Consider the following 20,754-nt stretch of genomic DNA (forward strand, 5'->3'; position numbering starts at 1 on the left):
TATTGCAACTGTGAGTCATATTATAAAACAAAATAGAGGAACCAGATTCATATTTCCACATCGGAGAGGGAAATTTCTCCGAAAATCGAAATTAACACCAAGAGAAGGAAGGCTTTTTTCTACTTATGCAAAGTAAAAAAGTTCCTTTGAAAGACCAGTGCTGCATCCAATAGAGATTCAATAAAGAATGTAATATTTTAGCTCACCTACTATTCGAAGGCGCCTTTTTTGCAGCCTGTCGGCCGATGAAGAAACAGTTTCTGACCCAATGAATGAAGAAAATGCGCTACTTTTGGGAGTTAAAATTTAAGAATTGGACTGCTGAATATTGAATAAAGTACTATTTAGCGACGAAATTAATTTCTTTGTCCTAGGCCAAAGAACTCAACATGTTAAGAGATCTCTAGGCGAAAGATTATGAACCAATTTGTAAAACACCCTCAAAAAATATGTTTTGGGGGTTTTTGGGTTACGATGGGGTTGGTTCTTTGTAGCCTGTTTAGAGTACGATGTGTTATGAGCAATATAAATTACCATTCTGAAAAAAAATGGGGTTTTCTAGAGTTTAAAAAACGATAGCCAGATGGAATGGGATTTTCCACCAGGATTTAGACCGCTTCCATTTTTCCAAAATGGTCAATTGTCCAAATGTTAGTAAAAAGTCCTGGTCATTATATTATGCATTAAAAACTTTTAATTTTACATAAATTTAAATAAAATACCATATCTTCTTAGTTTTCTTAATTTTTGAGTTTGTTTCAATAAATTTGCACAAGGCTGTATTTAAAGTTCACACAAAATAGTTCGCTCTAAAAAAATTAGTTCACGTTACACACAAAAAAATTACTTCCTAAAAACTGGTATTTTTATGGCACTTTTTTTTTGTTACTAGTTTTTTCGAAACTTCTGAATAATTGAGCATTAGCATTTAAACAGTAAATGAAAAACAACAATTGAAAATAGCTATACGGAAACTAGTGACTGCAGAATTTGTAAGTTTCATGGAGTTTAAATGTATCTTTTAAGTTTTTGCAAATTGAGAGGAAAACGTTTCTACAACGTTTAAACGGGTTTGCAATTAATAATAATTTTTCAATGACTAAACAGCTTTCTAAATGTGTAAGAGTGGAATTTACCAAAATTTCAATTTTATATTATGAAATTCTTGGCAGTTCGATTGCCATTTAATATATTTTTTGAATAAATAAGCAAAGTGAAAGTGCACAAAAATATTATTCTTAAAACATAAAGGCAGCTTTGATACTTCAATCAAATGCAATAAGAAAAGCAAATTAATGTAAAATTCAAGTATATCCCAAATTATGATATTTCTAGAAAACTTGGGCAATATATTTTTTAATGCTCAATTTAACAATGGAAAGAGCCAAAAAAAAAAAAAAAAAAGGTCACGTAAAACAAAGTATGAGCCTAAAAATTTTTCTTGCAATACGTTTGAACTAAACTAGTAGTGGGAAATAATTGGTGAAAAACTACGAAAATCAAAAATGTTGAGCATCGCGACCCGTGTGATTTCTAGTAATATATCCTGAAAGTTTCAGGAAAATTGAAGGCGTCAACTATCAGGCATACATTTAATTCGTCCAGCTTTCAAAATGACTCTTAAAAACGTTTACCAGATAATTACTAACTGAAAAGGAAAAGAGACAGGTGATAAGATTTAAAAAATATATGTAATTTAATTTTTACCTATATGCTAAGGACCCTTTAAATGCATGCTCATCAGTTACAAAATTTAATAAGGCCTTTTTTTGACAAAAATAAAAGAAAGTACTTCCTAACACTTAACAAGATATTTAAAATTATGCAAAGTTACTGAAACGCATCAACATTTGATGCTTACCTGCATCAGCAATTTTGTTGGAGATTTTTCTCAAAGTACCAGGACTTTCATGTAAGATAAATGTTTTCAATTACTTTCAAATGCAGCACCATCTGAAAAAAAGACATACAATTATGCATACTAATTATAACACTTCAAATGGTTCTACATTAGGATGGTGCTTGTTTTTCAACTACGAAAGCGCTTGCTTCTTAATTTTGCCTTGATCTAATTTTGTTCAATAAAAGAATTCAGGCCAAATATTAGCAGATTTGAACATTTAGAGATACCTCAACAGCAGTGAAGTTTCTAACATATGCGTATTTTTCCCGATAAGTGGAGTATCCTTATTGCTCCATTACTTTATAAGTATACCTTAAAACTATTTCATTATCACATCTAGGATACTAGATGACAACACTGCACAGCCTACAATACTTAAAAGCCCTTGTTAGATCTAATTGACCCATTTTATGATAATATGAGATGTTTTTAGCAGTATAACAAACATTTGAGTTTCAAAATTAGTTTATTTTCAGAACTTTATTTTAGATTCCTTATAGAAACTAAAATTACCATGAAAGCCACAACCAACTTGTATCTTCTTGAAAAGTCAGTTGCAGAATTGAAAGTTGATGAATTATCTTTACATACGTCTCCTGGATATAGTTTATACCAGCATTTTTAATTGATGCTTCAATTGTGACCATTCCAGGAATAAAAAACTTTTTGGCAAATAGCAAGAACCCCAGTGAGAGACAAACAGTGTTTCAATAAAACTAGAACAGCTATTTTAAGAAGAACAGTGTTTAAAGAAAACCAAAATTCATCTACTCAGCAAACGAAGAAGTCAGCTTTTTCTAAACTGAACGCTTACCCCGATGGCTTAACCATTGTAGAAAAAAGGAAAATACTTTTTAATACTACAAAGGATGAAGGATAGGTTTGAATGAATGATGTAAGTTGACAAAAATTATATAAGAAAAGGTTCTTGAAAGGGAAGAAAAAAGACAAATGACCGAAAGCAGCAGGAAAAAAAATCTTGAGTTAAAAGTTAAGTTCGGTCGTAAGCTGCTAGCAAGAACCGTAAAAAGTTCAGAAGGAATAATGATGATTTTTTTTATAAGTTAGGTATATGATTCAACCTTAGGTATGGTGTAAGTTAGGTACTATGATTGTTTTTTATAAGTTGCGCCATAGAATGAAGCAAAGAGCTCAAAAATATGCAGATACAATGGCTAAGTTTGAACCAAATATGCCTTTTATTTGAAAAGGATGAAGTGCCAGCTAGTTTTAAATACTGGGGAAAGATCTCAGCAGCTACTACCAATTGTCTAGCTTTCATCAGGAACAGGAGAGGTGCAGAGAGCAGTTGTTGGAAGCTATTAAAATTTGGAGAGCATATCAAACAATATTCATTAAATTTGCTTTATCACAAGTCTTGCGCAACTAAACTAGTTCAGTTTCCCTTGTCACGTCTCAGTTTAAACTTACATCTAAAATCCATTTCACTATTCAAAGTTTTAGTCCTCCTAGTAGGTTTTCTTTCAGTTGATTTAGTAGCACTGTGGGCCTAATGAGAAAACGCTAAAAACAAATAAGTAATGCTTTAAATGCGAAGTAGCATAAAATCAAGCTAAGGATTTCAAACTATTCAGGAGTACAGTGGTTCCACCATGCAAGATTAAATAACACATGATGAAACGCAGCTACTTTCTGTTACCAGTTATAGTGAATCACCGAATAATAAATATATGCCAATAGCAGGAAAACGATTATGTCTGAGACTTCGTAAAAATTATAATTTTTTCTCGGATGGTGAAAAGTCTATTAAATAGATCCAAAATCAAACATTTTTTAATATCGGCTAATTTATATATACTGTACAAATAAATTCCTAACTCATACTTTTTATTATTGTTTTCTCATAATAATAAACTTTAGGTCACTTGAGCAGCCCTCTAAATACTAGAATTTTCATTTCAAATTTCGTACTTAGTGCTTTTTATTTATCAAAAGGAGCAAATTAAAAGGGTAAGACCTACAGAAATTAGATCTTTTTTTAAACATTTAATTATGCAACATCCTTTTCTATATAAAGTATCCTCAATGAAGTATCACAAATAGAAATCTATGTTTGAAATATTTTTATCAGTGACTAATATATTAACACGTAACATGTGTTATTTTGCAATTTACCCTTTTTGAAGCTATTTGTTTGAAAATATTGAATAAAACTTTAGCTTTTTCAATTCTATTTTTTGCAAAACAGGTTTAAAAAAGAAAAAAAAATAGGTATCAGTTTATGCTAAAAAGTATATTTTTTACTTTGAAACCAAGTGAGAAATTTTCCCTGTTGGATTTAGAATTGAATACAGAATCACATCGATAATTTCTGTAAAGGAAAACAGTTTAAGAAACGATTAGTTACCATTTTATTTTGAACTAGCGCTACCCGCACGGCTTTGCCCGAAGCAAAAAATTAAAAGGTCATTTCGTTAGCTTGTACATTTACAAATAATGGATGATGAATTTCTCGCCAATTTGCTATGTTCATTTGCTCGCTTATGTGATGTGTTATGATAATTTGCTCGGTAAAATGTTCTTTTTCTATTCCAATTTTAAGAACAAAAGAAGCTGAATTTTTGAAAAATCGCTTCGAGGTGCACACCCCCATGCAACAAACTAATTCTGTACCAAATTTCATGAAAATCGGCCGAACAGTCTAGGCATTATGCGCGTCACAGAGATCAAGATATAAATCCAGACAGAGATACTTTCAGCTTTATTATTAGTAAAGATAGAGAAGTTGAATATCAGCCTTCTTAATTGTCTAAATGAGATGTAATGTTACAAAAGAACTTGATAATCCACTTGATAATCAAATTGGAAACAAAAAGTATTTATGTCACAAATTGAAGTAATATGAGAGGAAATATTTCTTGCCAGAATCTAAAAAGAAACCAGAGTTACGAATAGACTCAATTTAAATCAAAATTATTTTCAAATAAAAAAGAACCGACTTCAAAAAACAAAAAGGAACTGAAAAGTAAAAAATAATGGATCATACTTACATAAGATTTTTTACCCAAACGTATAAATCAAATTTATTTTACAATTCCTGTACAAAAATCAACTAAACTAAACACCCAATTATAAATTAAACACTGATGTTTGTTACTGTACGATGAATTATTTTAATACCTTACTAATTATATATGATCTCTTAATTTTTAATAACCTTTTGAAGTCGAGACCTCCTATGAACTACTACATAACGTAACTGACAACCCACCTCAGTTGAACACTAATTTAACTAAACGCGAAATTAGTCTTTAAATCTATCCCCTCCCTCGATTTCTCCAGGATCCCTTATACCCGGACTTGAAGACCATTAGACGACAGGGAGAAGTATACCGTTTCAAACAGAAAAAGAATTTTCCTAATCTGTACAGGCGTCTTCTAGTAATCGGGGAGCATAGTACATAAAAAAATGCCAACTAAATCTGTAAATTAATATTACCCTAGCTGTAAGTTAAGCTGACGGCGTCATGAAATATTAAATCTAGAATACTAGTCAAACTACAGAAATCGGACGCCAGTTACGATATATTTATTAAGGAACATAAATTTAATCTTCGGAGGGAGCGGCTGGGGGATTTGACTTAAATTCCAATTGAATTTAACACTAAATACATTTCAAAACTGAAATATTAAAAAAAATAAATAAATTGATGACTAAACGAAGTTATTTATTAGCAAAAAATAAATAAAATTAATTAATTCAACTATTTTCGTTGCAAAATGCATTTAATTTACTGATTTGCTACATGAGTAAGAAATACATTAGTAAGACAAAATTAAAATTAGGATGGCGCCGTTAAAATCAAACCCCGATGCGAGAGAATTATATACGTATTGTTCAAAACAAGATACCTCCGTCGAAAATATACACCGTTCACGCCAAAACCACGTGACCTCCTGTGACGAAAGCTGGTCTACGTAGCCACAACGTGTGAAATTTAAAGTTTCTTAGATTTCTCCGAGGGCCGTGGTAGCTTACCTGATTGGTAGGGCATTGGGCTCGGGACCGGAGGGTCTCGGGTTCGATCCTCACTGGTCGAAGACCCACCGTCGTCATTAATGGTGACTGGGTGACGATAAATATGCTCGTGGTCACAATGTCCTCCAAGTGAAACGATACCTCTGGGGATGCTAGACCAGAAAGTTATTCGGCCTCTGGTCTGGTTCAAAATTATCGAACTGTTCGTAGACGGTGCTGCCATCTATCGTGTTGTCTGAGCCAAAACGGACTTCCACCTAGAAATAGGCGCTCGATCAAACGGAAGCCGTAACTCCTCTGCCTTAAATCGAGTAGCATTGCTACTCGATCTCGGGTTCCCGAGTGGCATATGTAACATAACAGATTTATACGAGACCCCTCAACAGATCCAGACAAAATTAACATGGGACCATTTGGGAAGCATACCCTTCCAAACAAAAAAAAAATTTCAAATCGGTCCAGTATTCTTGAAGTAATACGAAAACACATAAAAAGCCGCAAGCCGAAATCATAACCTCCTTTTTTGAAGTCGGTTAAAAATGAAGTACAGGGTGCCCTATAATTAACATACACATAGTTTAAAAGAAATAACTTCGCAGAGTATCACTACTTGGCGCTGCTGACTAATGCAGTAGCGGAGGGTATAAAAAGGAAACTGTTTCACGTTGCATAAAATAAACCATTCAGCCAGGTTATCACATCCTTAGACTGCAATTTTTTTTCTTATTAGAACTCATCAGTCAGGAATAGTGAATAACCGAGCTGGAGGCAGATGTCATCTCATTGAAGCTGAGAGTGATATGAGATGAGAGCCGAGATGACGTCGGCTTCGAGCTCGGTTATTCACTATTCCTGACTGATGAGTCCTAATAAGAACAAAACTAGAATTTTCAAGATGTGATAACCGAACTGTCTGGTATAATGTGTGTAGTTCTGCTTTAGTCCTGGTTTAGGGGCGGTAACTTACTGCTAAATGTTTCACGCGATTTCGAAAATATCTCCCAAAGTGCGATATTCAACCGAAGCCCGTATATTCATTAATTTTTTTTCTGCCTTCTAGAGTGTTTGACACCATTAATAGTGTGCTTCTAGCCGGGGTTATTGCTCATCAATATCCGAACAACCATCCTGATGCATTGCGGCCACTGTATTCACCGGATATGAATCCGTGCGACTTCATTCTTTGGGTTCAAATGAAAGGCTTTGTGTTATAGAAGAAGTCGAGCAACCTCAATAGCCTCAAGAAGTCTACAACTGCCTCATTTGAAAGTGTTAAAAGAGAAACATTCGAACGGGTTACTGATTCCTTTGTGACTATGTTATGCCATTTTATCACCTCTAAAGGTTCTAATCTTGAAAACATTGATTTACTTTCCTTTCCGGTGTTCATTTCCATAAAAAAAATCATAGTGCTATTTGCAACGCATCTTGGGTTATTTCAGTTTAAAGTTTTAGGTTAATTAAAAGACACCCTGTAGTTACTTTTTCTCATATCTCAAATGATAAAAAATAATGCATATAAAACCAACACGAAAGCAGTGTTCTCAGTGTTCTGCCACTGATGGACTTTGATTTTTTGAGTTTATTCTAAGAAAAAATCTAAGAAGTGAATCAAAGAAAGAAAAAGTTTTCCTGTGTTAAAATGTGATTTTTTAGAATTTCTTCGCTTAATTAAGTAGAATCTCCTTAAATGTCCTCTACATTTAAAAAAACGAAAATTTGAGGACTTTTGAAGACTGAGAAGAGTTAGACCAGAGAGATGGGTATTGAAACGACAACAAAAGATTGTTCCTAGTACATCTTAACGAATGTTTTCAAAAAACAGGGTGTGGTTGCTTTTTTCAATACTCTGTAAAACCCATTTTGTAAATCAGAAAGTTTCGGTTTATCAAAATAATGTAGTTGCCTTACCTAAAGTTTTGTTCCTCACGGTTTTGAAAATCGCATCAAAAAATGACTCAACGGGATTTGGCAATTTTGACTAAATGACTCTTTGAAAAACTTCACTGGAAGCTTACAGGGAATCGGGCGGTACACCTGTTTGGAAGAGAAGAAATACTGATTTTACAGATCAAGTTTTATAAAATACTGACCTAATACTGACTATATAGGGTAGACCGACCAGTGATTGAACAGTTAAGCACAATTTCATTTTTAAAAAATCCTAGTAATTCTAAATTCTATACTATACAGATCGTGATAGTTAAAACATTTTAATTGATCTATGTAAATATCTCTAAAAAATCGCGGGAACTTAAATGGTACCGCTTCCGACTTTTTCAGGTAATTAAAGAAAAAATGGCACAACGACCCAGTGAATGAACACCTCGAACCAGTAAATGAACACATTGGTCCAGTGAATGAACATGATAAGTTTTGATTCAAAAAGAAACTAAGTTTCTTTGAGATCTATCTATCTATATAACTATCTATATCTATCTATTTATATAACTATCTATATCTATCTATCTATATATCTACTTATCTATCTATATATCTTATCTATCTATTTATCTATTTCTCTATGTCTATTTACCTATTAATGTACTTATCTATCTATATATCTATCTATATATGTACTTATCTAACTACCTACTTATTTATCTACTTACCTACTTATCTATCTATTTATCTACTAATCTATCTACCTACTTCATTTATGTATCTATCTACTTATTTATTTATCTATCTACTAATCTATATACTTATCTACTTATCTATCTATCTACATATCTATCTAACTATCTCCTTATCAATATATCTACCTATATATATATCTATCCACCTATCTATAGCTATCGGTCTATCAACCTGTCTATATATCTTCTATCTATCTCTATATCAGTCTCTCTACCTAGCTATCTATCTCTATATTAGTCTCTTTATCTACCTATCTATCTACCTACCTATTCTATCTCTATATCTTCCTCTATTTATCTACCCATGTACAAACATACATACATATCTACCTATCTATTCTCTCTCTTTGTTTATATATTTCTATTTCCGTATCTCTATCTACCTGTCTATCTATCAAGAGAGATAAAGATATAGAAAGATATATGTAGGTAGGTAGGTTAATGTACAGATAGAGATAAAGATAGATAAAAGATAAAACTCAGTAAAAAGTTTATTATTTGCAAAGACAAAAATAAAGAAATTATAAAGTATATAATGAAATATGTAAATAAATAAGCATATAAAACTATCTGCATTACAAAAAAGAACGAAAAAGAAAATCTCAAAGAAACTTCAAATTTCTTTTAAAATCAAAAGAAATTTTGCCATTCTTCATTCACTGGGTATTTGCAATTTTTCGTACTCAGTGACTGAACACCCCTCTACCTGAAAATCTACGCATTCTGCATTGACTGAAACAATTTAAAACCATAGCCTAAATATGTATACATAATTTTTCTTTCGTCGAGTTCAAAATTAAAATTTATCGATAAAAATAATATGTATCAAAATATTTGCTAGCACGAAACCAGCCTTATTATTTTGAAAGAGAGAAAGAACGATTCACGGCAGTAAAAATTTCAAATTTTTTTTCAGGAAAAAAATACGTATCCAAAGTAATCAATCAGGTGTCAGATAGCTTAGAATATCAATAAAGAACGCTTTTGTAGTGAATGTATTCAGAAAAAAATTTTTGGAAGCTTTTTTTTTTTTTAAATGACGCGCTGTTCATTCACTGGGTGGTGTTCACTCACTGGTCGGTCTACCCTACCGAACTAATTTTTAAAAAAATATTTAACTTTAGCTTGAGTTATTCCATGTCACATCATCCAGGATATTTTGAAAATACCGTCCACAATTTCTAATTTCATTCAAATATGACGTACTTTTAGACTTTTTGATGCTGATTATGAAAATATAAATTATATTGGGATTAATGAAGGGGTCGAAATTGTTACGGGTCTTTAAACATATGCCAAGATGATCTTTCTGCCGCCATTTTAATTGACACAAAGACAGGTATAAATAGCTATAACTCATTAACAAACTATCATAGAGCTTTATATATTTTTAACTTTGTTCAATATAGTAATAAGGGTTTACTTTTAACTTTTCCACTCGGAAAACGGAGTAATTTTGACAGAAATTTACTCACAACAGGCCCCCTTCGTTTTAACAAAAAATTATGCACAGGTACCTTAAGTGTGTTAAAACATCTAGTAAAAAAAATCTCGGTGGGCCATTCACAGGCAGTCGTTTAAAATGCCTTTTTTTTATTTTCAGTCAAAAAATGCAACTCCTGGAGTATCCTGGAATCTCCTAAACTTTAATGGCGCCTATCTCCTTCGGAAGACGTTTGGGACCACTATTTTCGACATCATATTGTTTGTCCAGATGTGTATAAACACCCAATAAAGTTTTGCCCAAGAGTTCAGAAACACCTTGTATATATGAATAACCTTGTTAATAAAAATACTTCAAATGAAGAATAACATAAAATATTACTCCATGTGTTTGGTTTTACCTCAGCTGATGAATTTGCAATTTGATAAGAGTAAACTTGATGAGTTTTGCATAAATTCTGTTTGGTGTGAAGTCTGTTTGGTGTAAGATAATTGCAAAAATAATTTTCTTACACTTTATTTTTAAATGATCAATATCTTTTCGGGTTAGGGTAACAACCCCGGTAATTAACACTGAGAGTTTGTCATCTATATATATAATTCTCTTACGTGCCGGCAAATGAAGGGGTGAATTTCTAAACCTCTGTTGGCAACACTTCGCCGATAAATCATGTAAACAAACTTCTACGTTGTTTTGAAATCTTGAATCACAGAATACTCAACGAACTTTTTTTTTTTTTGAGATGAGTTTGAGTCGGGCTGTGGCCCATTTCAACCTTAATCAGCAAAGAAAAGCTCAAAGAAGGCAGGAAACCGTTCTTGAATCCAATTTAAGACGAGCCATTTCCAGAGTTGTATTCTCTGATTCGCTGCCGATAATTTTTAGCGGCTGGGGAATTTTCAGTCAGCAGTTCCTTCAACAGATCAGGTGCGTCACACAATGCCGGTAACCGCACCTTTCCGTCATGGCAACATTTAGTATATTTATTTGCAGTATTACGCTCTTTCTGCCAATAAAGAGCACCACAAAATTCGCATTCTTCACACATTGCTCCACAATCATGTTCATCGGCAATGTTGTTTTGAACGCGTAGGCGCTTTGAGCGTCGTCTATTCTCTGCTTCAGTACGACAGTTCAGTTCAAAATGAATAACCGAGAAAGAATTTACTTTATTCCTTTTATTCTCAGCTGAAAGGTTTCGCCAAATTTGTTTAGGGTTATAGTAGTTTTAGTATTGTGCAAGCAAAGTAGCCTTGGCGAGTTTTCGCGTTTTTAGTTAAACCATTTTTTGTTCGTGACGTGGCAAGGATTCAGAATAACAACAAGAAGGACAAACGTTTGAGAAAATATGTTTGGTGCTCTCTGAGCCTGTTTTTAGTCATGGCCAGCTCTATGTGGCATTATCAAGAACAAGATCTTTTGAAGCAGTGTCAGTTGTGGCTCCCAAACGGGACATTTTTAATTGTGTATATGAGGAAGTTTTCTCAGATTAGAATATATAAGAGTGTAAATATGTAAATATATAAGAGTGTAAATAATGTAAATACATCCCTCGGGGGAGCCTGTAACCCCTAGAGGGCGCGTCCCCAGGTGGCGGATAGGGGAATGCCTTCATTGGTTTTCCAATGGGTGGTAGAAGGGAAATAAAATACCTTCCGCGGACCAACAGGTAGAAGTGCAATCTCTCCAAAGCAATGACATACACTTTTGTATCTATAATGGTAAAGTTGTGCACATTGCCAAGGCAGTCATCTTACATACAGCAAAGTTAAACTGTCGAAAATCTGGCTAAAGCAGACAAATTAACATTATGAACGTAATTTTCATATTGGTTAAATGGATGGTGACCTAAATGCAATTACCAACTTTAATTTTTACGGAAAATTTTAGCTAGGCTAATGTATTGGCATACAGCGAGCGAGCGAAGCGAGCATGGATCGCGAAGCGATCCACAGGGAACTGCGTAAGCAGTTCCGGGGGTTGGCGAGCGATAGCGAGCAGGGGGCGATAGCCCCCTAGTTAAGCTAAAATATTCTCTTGTAAAAATTTTTGTACCTAAGAATGCACATCTGTGCATTTATTTAGTTCACTAAAAGCAAAAATGTTTGAATATATATTTTTATAAAAATATATGTATAAAAAGTTACCACTTGAAGTTGGCACCTGATACCCTAGTCTATTACACCTTGTGATTCAGTGATTGGCGCACGTTAATGGAGCAGGAAAATCACTTTATTTTTCAATTTTAGATTACATAAAAATTTCATCATCATAAGAAACGTAATTTGTGTTAATTTAAAGTAGGTAATTTTACATAAATTAAGGTTAAACCACAAATTTTGACGTTGAAAACTATTTTACAAAAATCGAAATTAATTTGGAGTGTTACATGAAAAAAATATCGAGATTATTGCTGTTTCATCAGTCGGTATGCAATTTTAATTTTGCGAATGATAGCTATTTCCACAAAAAAGAACCCTTACTTGATGATTCTAAGGAACCATAAAAAATGAGACGATTCTTTACACTCATAATATCTGACTGTGAAGGTAAAACATATTGGTTTTTTATTGTTTCTTTTAAAATTTTAACAGTAGAGTCTGTAGGATTCAGATGAATAGTACAACTTATATAATATTGTTGCAGCAAAAGTATCAGAATAAAAACTAGTGCCAGATTGCACAACACATTAGTGACTATCGGCACATGTGCCAATTACTGGGGACTAGCAAAACTGAAGCACCACTAAATGGCATGCATCATTACATCAAAAAATCTAAAAAGGGAGAAAAATGTACCTCTCCCCACTTATAGTAACACCTTTCAACGAAACAAAACTTTTGACAACCAAAATTCAAAATATTTTTTAAGTCATGATTTTAATCCAGTTTCCCTATAGCAATAATTCACCCATTAGAAAGTTAAGCTTACTTCATTTCTATTTCCTTCCCGGAAAAAATAAGTTTAATATTATGTTTCAGTATTATTAGAAATGAAACTCCCATAGAAATAGTCAATCATTTCAAAATAAACTATTCTTAACAACCATTTTTTACTAGTTATTTATTTCAAGATTTTCCAAATTTGGGACATTTAACCGTGCAAGTTTACTAGATCTCCTGATTTTCTAACCTGAACAGGGCCTATCCTAGGGTGTCGGCCGCCCGCGTGCGAAGACTAATGTGCCGCCCCTCAAGAGTAATTTGCATATTTTGACTAATCTTTAACGTCCATATAAATCTTTCTTCAAATTTCTATACCAAGTTCCAATTTAAAAAAGAAAAGGGAAAAAAACAGAAGAATGTTGAACTTATAAAAAAAGAAGAAAAGTTTTATAAGAAACTACTTAGGTACAATTTATATCTTTGAAGAAAGTAATAAATACCAAAATTTACTAGTCTTAAAAACGCATTTTATAGTCCGTCTTCGGTGACATTAGAGGAAGGACGGAGGAGGGGGAAGCGAAGGGGGGGGGGAGTAAGGGGAGGGACGATTGCTCCGAGAAAATTATCGAAATTGGCTTTAAAAAATAGTTGTAGTTAATCTTTGGTTGTGTTCGGTTGCAAGGACAAAAGAGTCGGGTATAAGGAGATAGTAATGTTGATGTTCTTTCCTAAAATTGTTTCAAAATTGAAATCAGTTTGAAGCTATTTTTTGTGACCGTAGCGTATGAAGGATCGGCGCTCTTCCCGAAAATTTTCCGAAACTGAAGTTTTAAACACGCAATTTTGGGTTACTTTTGCTGACGTTGCTAGAGGGTGGGAGTTTCAATCGTCTCCCATCGAAGGTTTTCGAAATTGAAGTTTAAAATGCAAATTTAGGCTGTCTTTGGTGACGGTAGGGGATCTGGTTACTTTCCTCCGGTAATTTCTCGGCACTATTGTTTCAAAAACCCATTTTTGGCTATATTTAAAAACAATAGGGGAAACGTGAAAATATTCCAAACCGAAATATTTTTCAGAACTAAAATCCATTATAGGCTATTTTTTAGAAGGAAGGTTTTTGGGGCTCCCAAGCGGATGTTTCTAAAAGCGCAATTTTATACTGTCTTTGGTGACGTGCTAACGATTATGGGAAGCTTCGGCGGATCTTATGGATAGTTTTCAATAATAATATCTGAAAAATAAAACTATAGACCTTTTGTCCACCTCACCTCGACGATTGATGGGTATGCCTTGGTGCGGTAAAAAGTTACATAAGCCAAACAGTTCTCCTCCGGAATTTTTTAGAAATTGAAGTCTCAAAAACGTATTTTAGGCATTGTTTGACAACGATGGAACTAAGAGCGGCCGGGGGTTCAGTGTGCCCTCACGAACTGTTTTTAGAAACTGAAGTCGATTTCAGGCTAGTTTAGGCAAGAAGGGTTCTGTGGCTCCACGGAACCGTCTAAAAACGAAATTTTGAGGTATGGTGATTGCATTGGGAAAAAGGGGGATCCGGGGTCCTTCTCCAAAAGTTCTTGAAACTAATGTCTGAAAAACGCAATTTTAGTTTGTTTTTCAATAAATTAAGTGAGAGGGGGTGGGATTAGACGCTTTTCTAAAGACGCTAATTGAGACTGTCTTTGATAGTATCGCAAAAAGTCCATCGCAAAAATTTCGAAAAAGAAATCCGAAAAATGTCATTAAGCAATTTTTGATGACATTAGGAAAGGCTGTCCTCTAAAAACACATTTTAGATTTCGGAGCCAACATTTTTAGGCTATTTTTGATTAAGTTAAGGTGGAAGGGATGAATCAGAGACTTAATTGGGTCCTTAAGATCAGTGGTTCAACCAGTGAAATGTTTCGAAATTAATAGTCGTAGAAACGCAATTTTCAACTTTCTTTAGTCTCGTCAAGGAGGTCATGGCATCCTTTTGGATCTTCGTTTCAATTTACTACCCGGGACAAGAGCCCTGTTCTCCTACCTGAAACCGGGCAGTTGATTCGGGATTTTAGTTAGAAAAAATTGCCGTAAAGGGGGAAAATTACAAAATTTTAGATCTGACTCTCAAAGAAGTCGCAATTTTCCACTTTCTTCCCACGCATCCACGATTATTGAACGCAGATTTTGTTGTTTGAAATGCTTATGATAAAAACATCTAATCAGTATAGCTTTTTTTATATATAAATAAAAAATGTCTTCAGTGTTTAGGTCTATAAAAGCTTGGGGGGTAAACATTAGTGGCCGCCCTCGGTGCTCTTTTTAGAAGGCACCCTTTCATGCTTCAGGAGGGGGCCATTTTCTCTCCCCTGTATCCATGCCTGATTACCGGTTCTGTCACAAATTTTGCAACCAAATGAAGCATGTGTGTAAAGAATAAATATTAATGGACAATGAATCAGTACAATGTTCCCAATCATTCTATTTTTCTTAAACTATGCTATATGCTGTCGGGAAATCGACACTTACTTTGATAATTGAACATTTAAAATTCAGCATATTTATTCGACTTATTATAAGTTACCTTGTGAGAAAGTCTTGAGGAATTTTTCTTGATTATAAGAACTACATGATGCGGCCTACGACCGCTCCTGGCTTCGGCCACCCTTGTGCGGTGCACACTCTGCACACCTGCTAGGATCGGCCCTGAACCTGAATCTAAAATTACGCTATTTGAGGTATAAATGATTATAGTTGTTTATCAAAGGTACTGACTCATAGCTCATGGATTACATGCATTTGAAACTTTGTTCTTAATTATTAACTTTAAGACCTTTTAATTAAGGAAATTGATTGTATCCAATGGGTTTTTAACCTGAATCTAATATTAAAGCACATGGAGTATAAAGGTACTACGCAAAGTAACCGATTCATAGCTTATAAATTGACTGACCTTTAACTTTGACCTTTTCGTAAAGTTGTCAACTTTGAGACAGCTTAATTAAAAGGTTGATTTGGCGCCACAGTTGTCTTAAAGTTTTTGCCATGCGGCTTACAAATAGTGATTAATCTTAAAATTTTAACTTTTTTAAAATCATCAAATTTGACACAGTTTAACTATTAGTACTAAAGAAAAGAGTTACCCATGCTGTTTCGTATTTTTCCGAGTACTACACTATGGTGTGTAGTTAATCTTATAGTTATTTCCGTGTGCTACTTATGTCTATAGAAGATATTCGAACCAAAAACAATTCAAATTAAAACGAAAATGCATTTTTAAATCACCATTCCCTTTAAACCCATGAGTAACCCATGAAGTTATTTCGGCTAACTCGCACCCAGTATTATGTTACATCTACGTTTAAGAAAAAATTCCTTAGGTCTCTTATTGCTTTTGAAGCAAAATGATCATATGTAGCCAACACCATATATTTACGAAATTAAACTTTGACCTTTACTCAAGTACAAACAATAAAGATTTATTACGTTTTCTTATCATACTATTACTACAAACACATAATGAATTTTTTCTGAAAGTTCGAGATATCAACTGTCACAAGCTGTCCACTATTAAAAAAAATCTCTTAAACGTACTAAAACCCTGGGCATCTTTGCAACCGCGGAAATTATCCAGCAAAAAACAACAAACTCAGGTCTATCTTGCTGCTACCCGGACATATGGTAAGTCCACTAAGCATACCACTGAGGGTAAGAAACATTTTGCATTTTGTAAAGTTATGAATCACTGATCGATGCCGTTTTAAAATTTTATTATCATTAATTTGTGCTCTATACACAACAAAACAGGGTGCTATGTAAAACAATGGATATAAATACTCAAGCACTAGTTTTTTGGTAAAAGCACACTCCTAGATGCCACGCTCACTGATTTTTTTTTTTTGTTTCGTTTTTGTGAGGAAGTGAGAATATTAAAATTTCCTGCTGGGGTTCTAAGGACGTGTCCCTTGAGTAGTGATGAAAAATTTTTCCATGAGAAAAAAAAAATTACGCTTTTTTTACGATTTATTATATTTCTTCAAAAAATATTTAAGTTCATGAATTTTTTTTAATGTTTTCACCCTTTTTACCTTTAGAGCGGGCACTGTATGGAGTTGAGTATGCAAAATATGAGGACCGCATTCTGTAAATTGTTTTGAACTCAGAAAAGCTTGCAGATTACGATTCTGGATGTTGCCAGGAGGCTTGTTGGTCCATTAATTTTTTATACCCCGCTCCCTTATTTACTAAACAAATGAATTGAGCAAACTCAGCTGAACCGTTTAAATGATTGTCCTAGTTTCAATGTACCGTTGTTTCTTAAAATTTAAGATATTTAAAGCTAGGTAATTTAAAATAAAAAAAAGTAAAAGAATAATTTTTCTTGAAAAAAAGTATTCAGTACTAAAAATCAAATTTTTACAGGAGTCTTCAAAATCAAAATATAAAAATCAATCTTTTTTGATTTGACAATCATTATTGATGCATTTGCTAAATACTTGTCTCAAAGAAATAAGAGAGAATACAGTTGATAAAGATCATGCAGGCCTAATTGAAAAATATAATCAATACAAAAGAATAATTACCGATATTTTGATGAGCTTTTTAATTTTTTTACGCGCCAAGAGCACTGAAAACGAAATATTTAAATCTTTAAAAAACTATTTTGAAATGATTGAAATTTTGTTAGATTCAGTTAGGGCTGATAGGAGTAATAATTTTGAACTGCATTTGTTAACAACTAGACAAATGTTACCTTACTTTTTCTCTACGAATCACACAAACTACATTCGTAGGGCGACTCTTTATTTACAAGATATGATAAAACTACCTGTAGAAGTTGTAAATGATATGAAGAGAGGAATGCTGTCCGTCAAACGAACGGAAGGTGGATTTAATGCAGTAAGTCCCGATTTAGCAGTAGAGCACTCTCAGAATCGATATTCGGCAGTGACTGGAGGTTTGATTGGTATTGCAAAAAATGAAGATACGACGCAGAGATGGCGACTTCTTTATCCGTTTAAAAACAGCATATACGACACACGAGGCTTTTTCTTCATATATTGGAATACAAATAAACTCTACAAGTGACATTAATCACCATAATGAATGAACGCAATCTAGAATCAATAAAGACGAAAAATATATTCAAAGTATCGTCAAATATTTTATTGCTCGCAATCCTTATAATGATAGCGAAAATTGCGCACTCAAATATTTACACCGGTGAACTTGCTGATGAATCTTCTTCTCAATATTTGCTAAATATTGTAGAAAATGGAGAGATTGCTTTAAGTACTTACGAAAAAGAGCGTTTTGTTCTAAAAAGTAAAAAAGTTATCCGACCCTATTAAAAAAATTAAATTTGACAACTGTGAGACTACTTACGAAAAAGGAAGAAAAACTACGTGTAATAAAAAGTTACAAGACGCAACAGATATAAGTCTTTTTCAAAAACAAATCATGTTGGCTGATCAACGAGGATTTGACACACAAATTTTAGCAGCTCATGAAATTTTGGATTACTGCAAGTACCTTTTTGACGCAGAAGGATCTTATAGGAAATCTCCAAAATCGGAACTCGCTCTTAAAATTGAAAGTCATTATAAGTGCGGTGTAAGCACGCGGATGGAGAACTTCAATTTAAAAAATTCTAAACTTTTTATTGTTGATGGTATGACACTTGTTCACCGAATTGCATTTAAAAAATTCAATACCTTTTGCGACTTTCCTGAGGCATTCTTCAAAAGAATCCACGAATTTTTCTTGCAGCTAAGTGTGAAGCGAGTGGACATAGCATTTGACAGGTATGATGATCTTTCGATCAAATATTTAGAGTCAGCTTTACGGAGAAAGGGTCAAAAAGTTAAAATTGTTATGATTTCAAATGATAATACAAAAGTCCCAAGCAACTGAAATAATTTCTTTTCTAGCACTGAAAATTAGTTACAGCTCGATCAATTTCTCTGTACTGCTGCTTCGAGATATGCACAAATAAATCAAGGTTGCGAGTTATGTATTTGTGGATTATTTGATGATCCATCAAAATGTGTTTAATTAAAAGGTTCTTGATTTTTTGAAGTACCTGAATTAAACTCCAACCACGTCTAGCACGTCTTGGTTGTTTAGGTCTATGGTTTGATGGTTCGTACAAGAAGAAATTCATTTCAGGATGTCGTTTGGCAGCTCAGTCACTAGGCGAAAACATTTGTCATATTCTGCCAGCATTACACTCTCTAAGTGGCTGTGACTCGACCAGCAGATTGGGTTAATATATATATATATATATATATATATATATATATATATTGTACAGAAAGCTCCACGACATTTAGGCAATACAGATCTTAGTATCAAACAATTAACTGAATTATGGCGGCGAAAGAAGAAATCATAAATGGTACCCACGGCAAGTGACGAAGCGACCGTTGTTGATTTAGCCCTGTAAATTTTCATCCGACTGTCAAACAAAGGCTCGTTCTTGTAAAAAATTACAATTAAATTGTATTTCGCTTTGTAAATGCATCTAATGATTGTCAAAATAAAAAAGATGGATTTATATATTTTTTTAAAGACCTATGTAAAAATTTGATTTTTTGCATTAAATGATTTTTTTCAACAAAAATTATTCTTTAAAATTTTTTTTTACATTTTTAAATTACATAGCTTTAAATATCTTAAATTTTAAGAAACAACGGGAAATTCAAACTGGGACAATCATTAAAATGGTTCAGATGAGTTTGCTCAATTCATTTACTTAGTACTTAAGAGAGCGGGGTATAAAAAATTAATGGACCAACAAGACTCCTGACAACATCCAGAATCGTAATCTGCAAGCTTTTCCGAGTTCAAAACAGTTTACAGAATGCGGTTCTCATATTTTGCATACTCAACTCCATACAGCGCCTGCACTACTTCCTTTTGCTGGTATTTATTAAGTCACTTATTTTTTTTAAGAAAAATGTAGAAATCTTCATGTGTGAAGTAGAGAGTAGAAGTTAATATTATCAATTTATGTTCGCGAACGTTAAGTTATATTATTCAATAACATAATTATGTGCGTTGCAATTAAGTTTAAAAAACCTCAACTGTTAGAGTACTGTAAACGCTGGCTACTTTGACCAAAATTGAGAAAGAGATGCAACATTCTTTGACAACCTTAAGGTTTATTTATCAATATGGAAGAAATAAACATGTTGAACTTTACGTGAAATACACCGCCAGCTCGGTCATTTCCAGCCGAGGACTGCAGTTTCGTGCTTATTAGCACTCATCAGCCCGGAGCTGGAGATGGAAAACCTCTTAAGGAAGCCAAGAGTGCGAAACAAACTGGTAGCTAATATAGAATAAGCAGACCAGACGAGTGACCGAAGCAATGGTTCGGTTCAACTCGAAGATTGAACGCGAGGCAAGGTATATTCAGTAAATTACCGCCCATTAGCCAGGGCTAAAGAAGAAATACGTGAAATACACCGCCAACTCACTCATTTCCAGCCGAGGACTGCAGTTTCGTGCTTATTAGCACTCATCAGCCCGGCATAGGAAAGTGACTGAGCTGGAGATGGAAAACCTCTTAAGGAAGCCAAGAGTGCGAAACAAACTGGTAGCTATGATGTGCCTATCTATGTCATGCTTCATATGTTATAGACCTGTGTTTCGAACTATGTGTAACCTGTAATTTCAAAATCGCAAAAAAAAAAAAAAAAAAAATCAGAGTCCGACCCCAAACTGGTTAGTTCAAGAAAATAGGAAGGTACGGGGGTTTCTGTGATGCTAATGCTAATGACAATATTCAGGAAGTAATGTTTGAACTAATTTCAACAGAATCTGCTAGAGAGCAGCCCCTAGCATGCATTGGTGTATACCAAGCAGTTCGATAGCTCTTCTCAAGAAGCAAAATTAAAAAG

The 20,754-nt window shown here is 33.7% G+C and overlaps 1 protein-coding gene across 1 annotated transcript in view; it reads right to left on the reverse strand.

Moving 5' to 3' along the window:
* Positions 1-1,927: 1,927 nt before the first annotated feature.
* The window catches only part of LOC129231615 (cyclin-dependent kinase-like 1), a 260,038-nt gene continuing 241,211 nt past the window's right edge, over positions 1,928-20,754 (reverse strand). Inside the window, exons 9-10 of the mRNA XM_054865981.1 lie at positions 3,335-3,413; positions 1,928-1,953 (exon numbers count right to left, since the gene is read on the reverse strand). Of these exons, the coding sequence (XP_054721956.1) occupies positions 1,928-1,953; positions 3,335-3,413 (105 nt within the window). The remainder of the gene's footprint in view (positions 1,954-3,334; positions 3,414-20,754) is intronic.

The sequence above is a fragment of the Uloborus diversus genome, chromosome 10, assembly GCF_026930045.1.
Source record: "Uloborus diversus isolate 005 chromosome 10, Udiv.v.3.1, whole genome shotgun sequence".
NCBI classification, from domain to species: Eukaryota; Metazoa; Arthropoda; class Arachnida; order Araneae; family Uloboridae; genus Uloborus; species Uloborus diversus.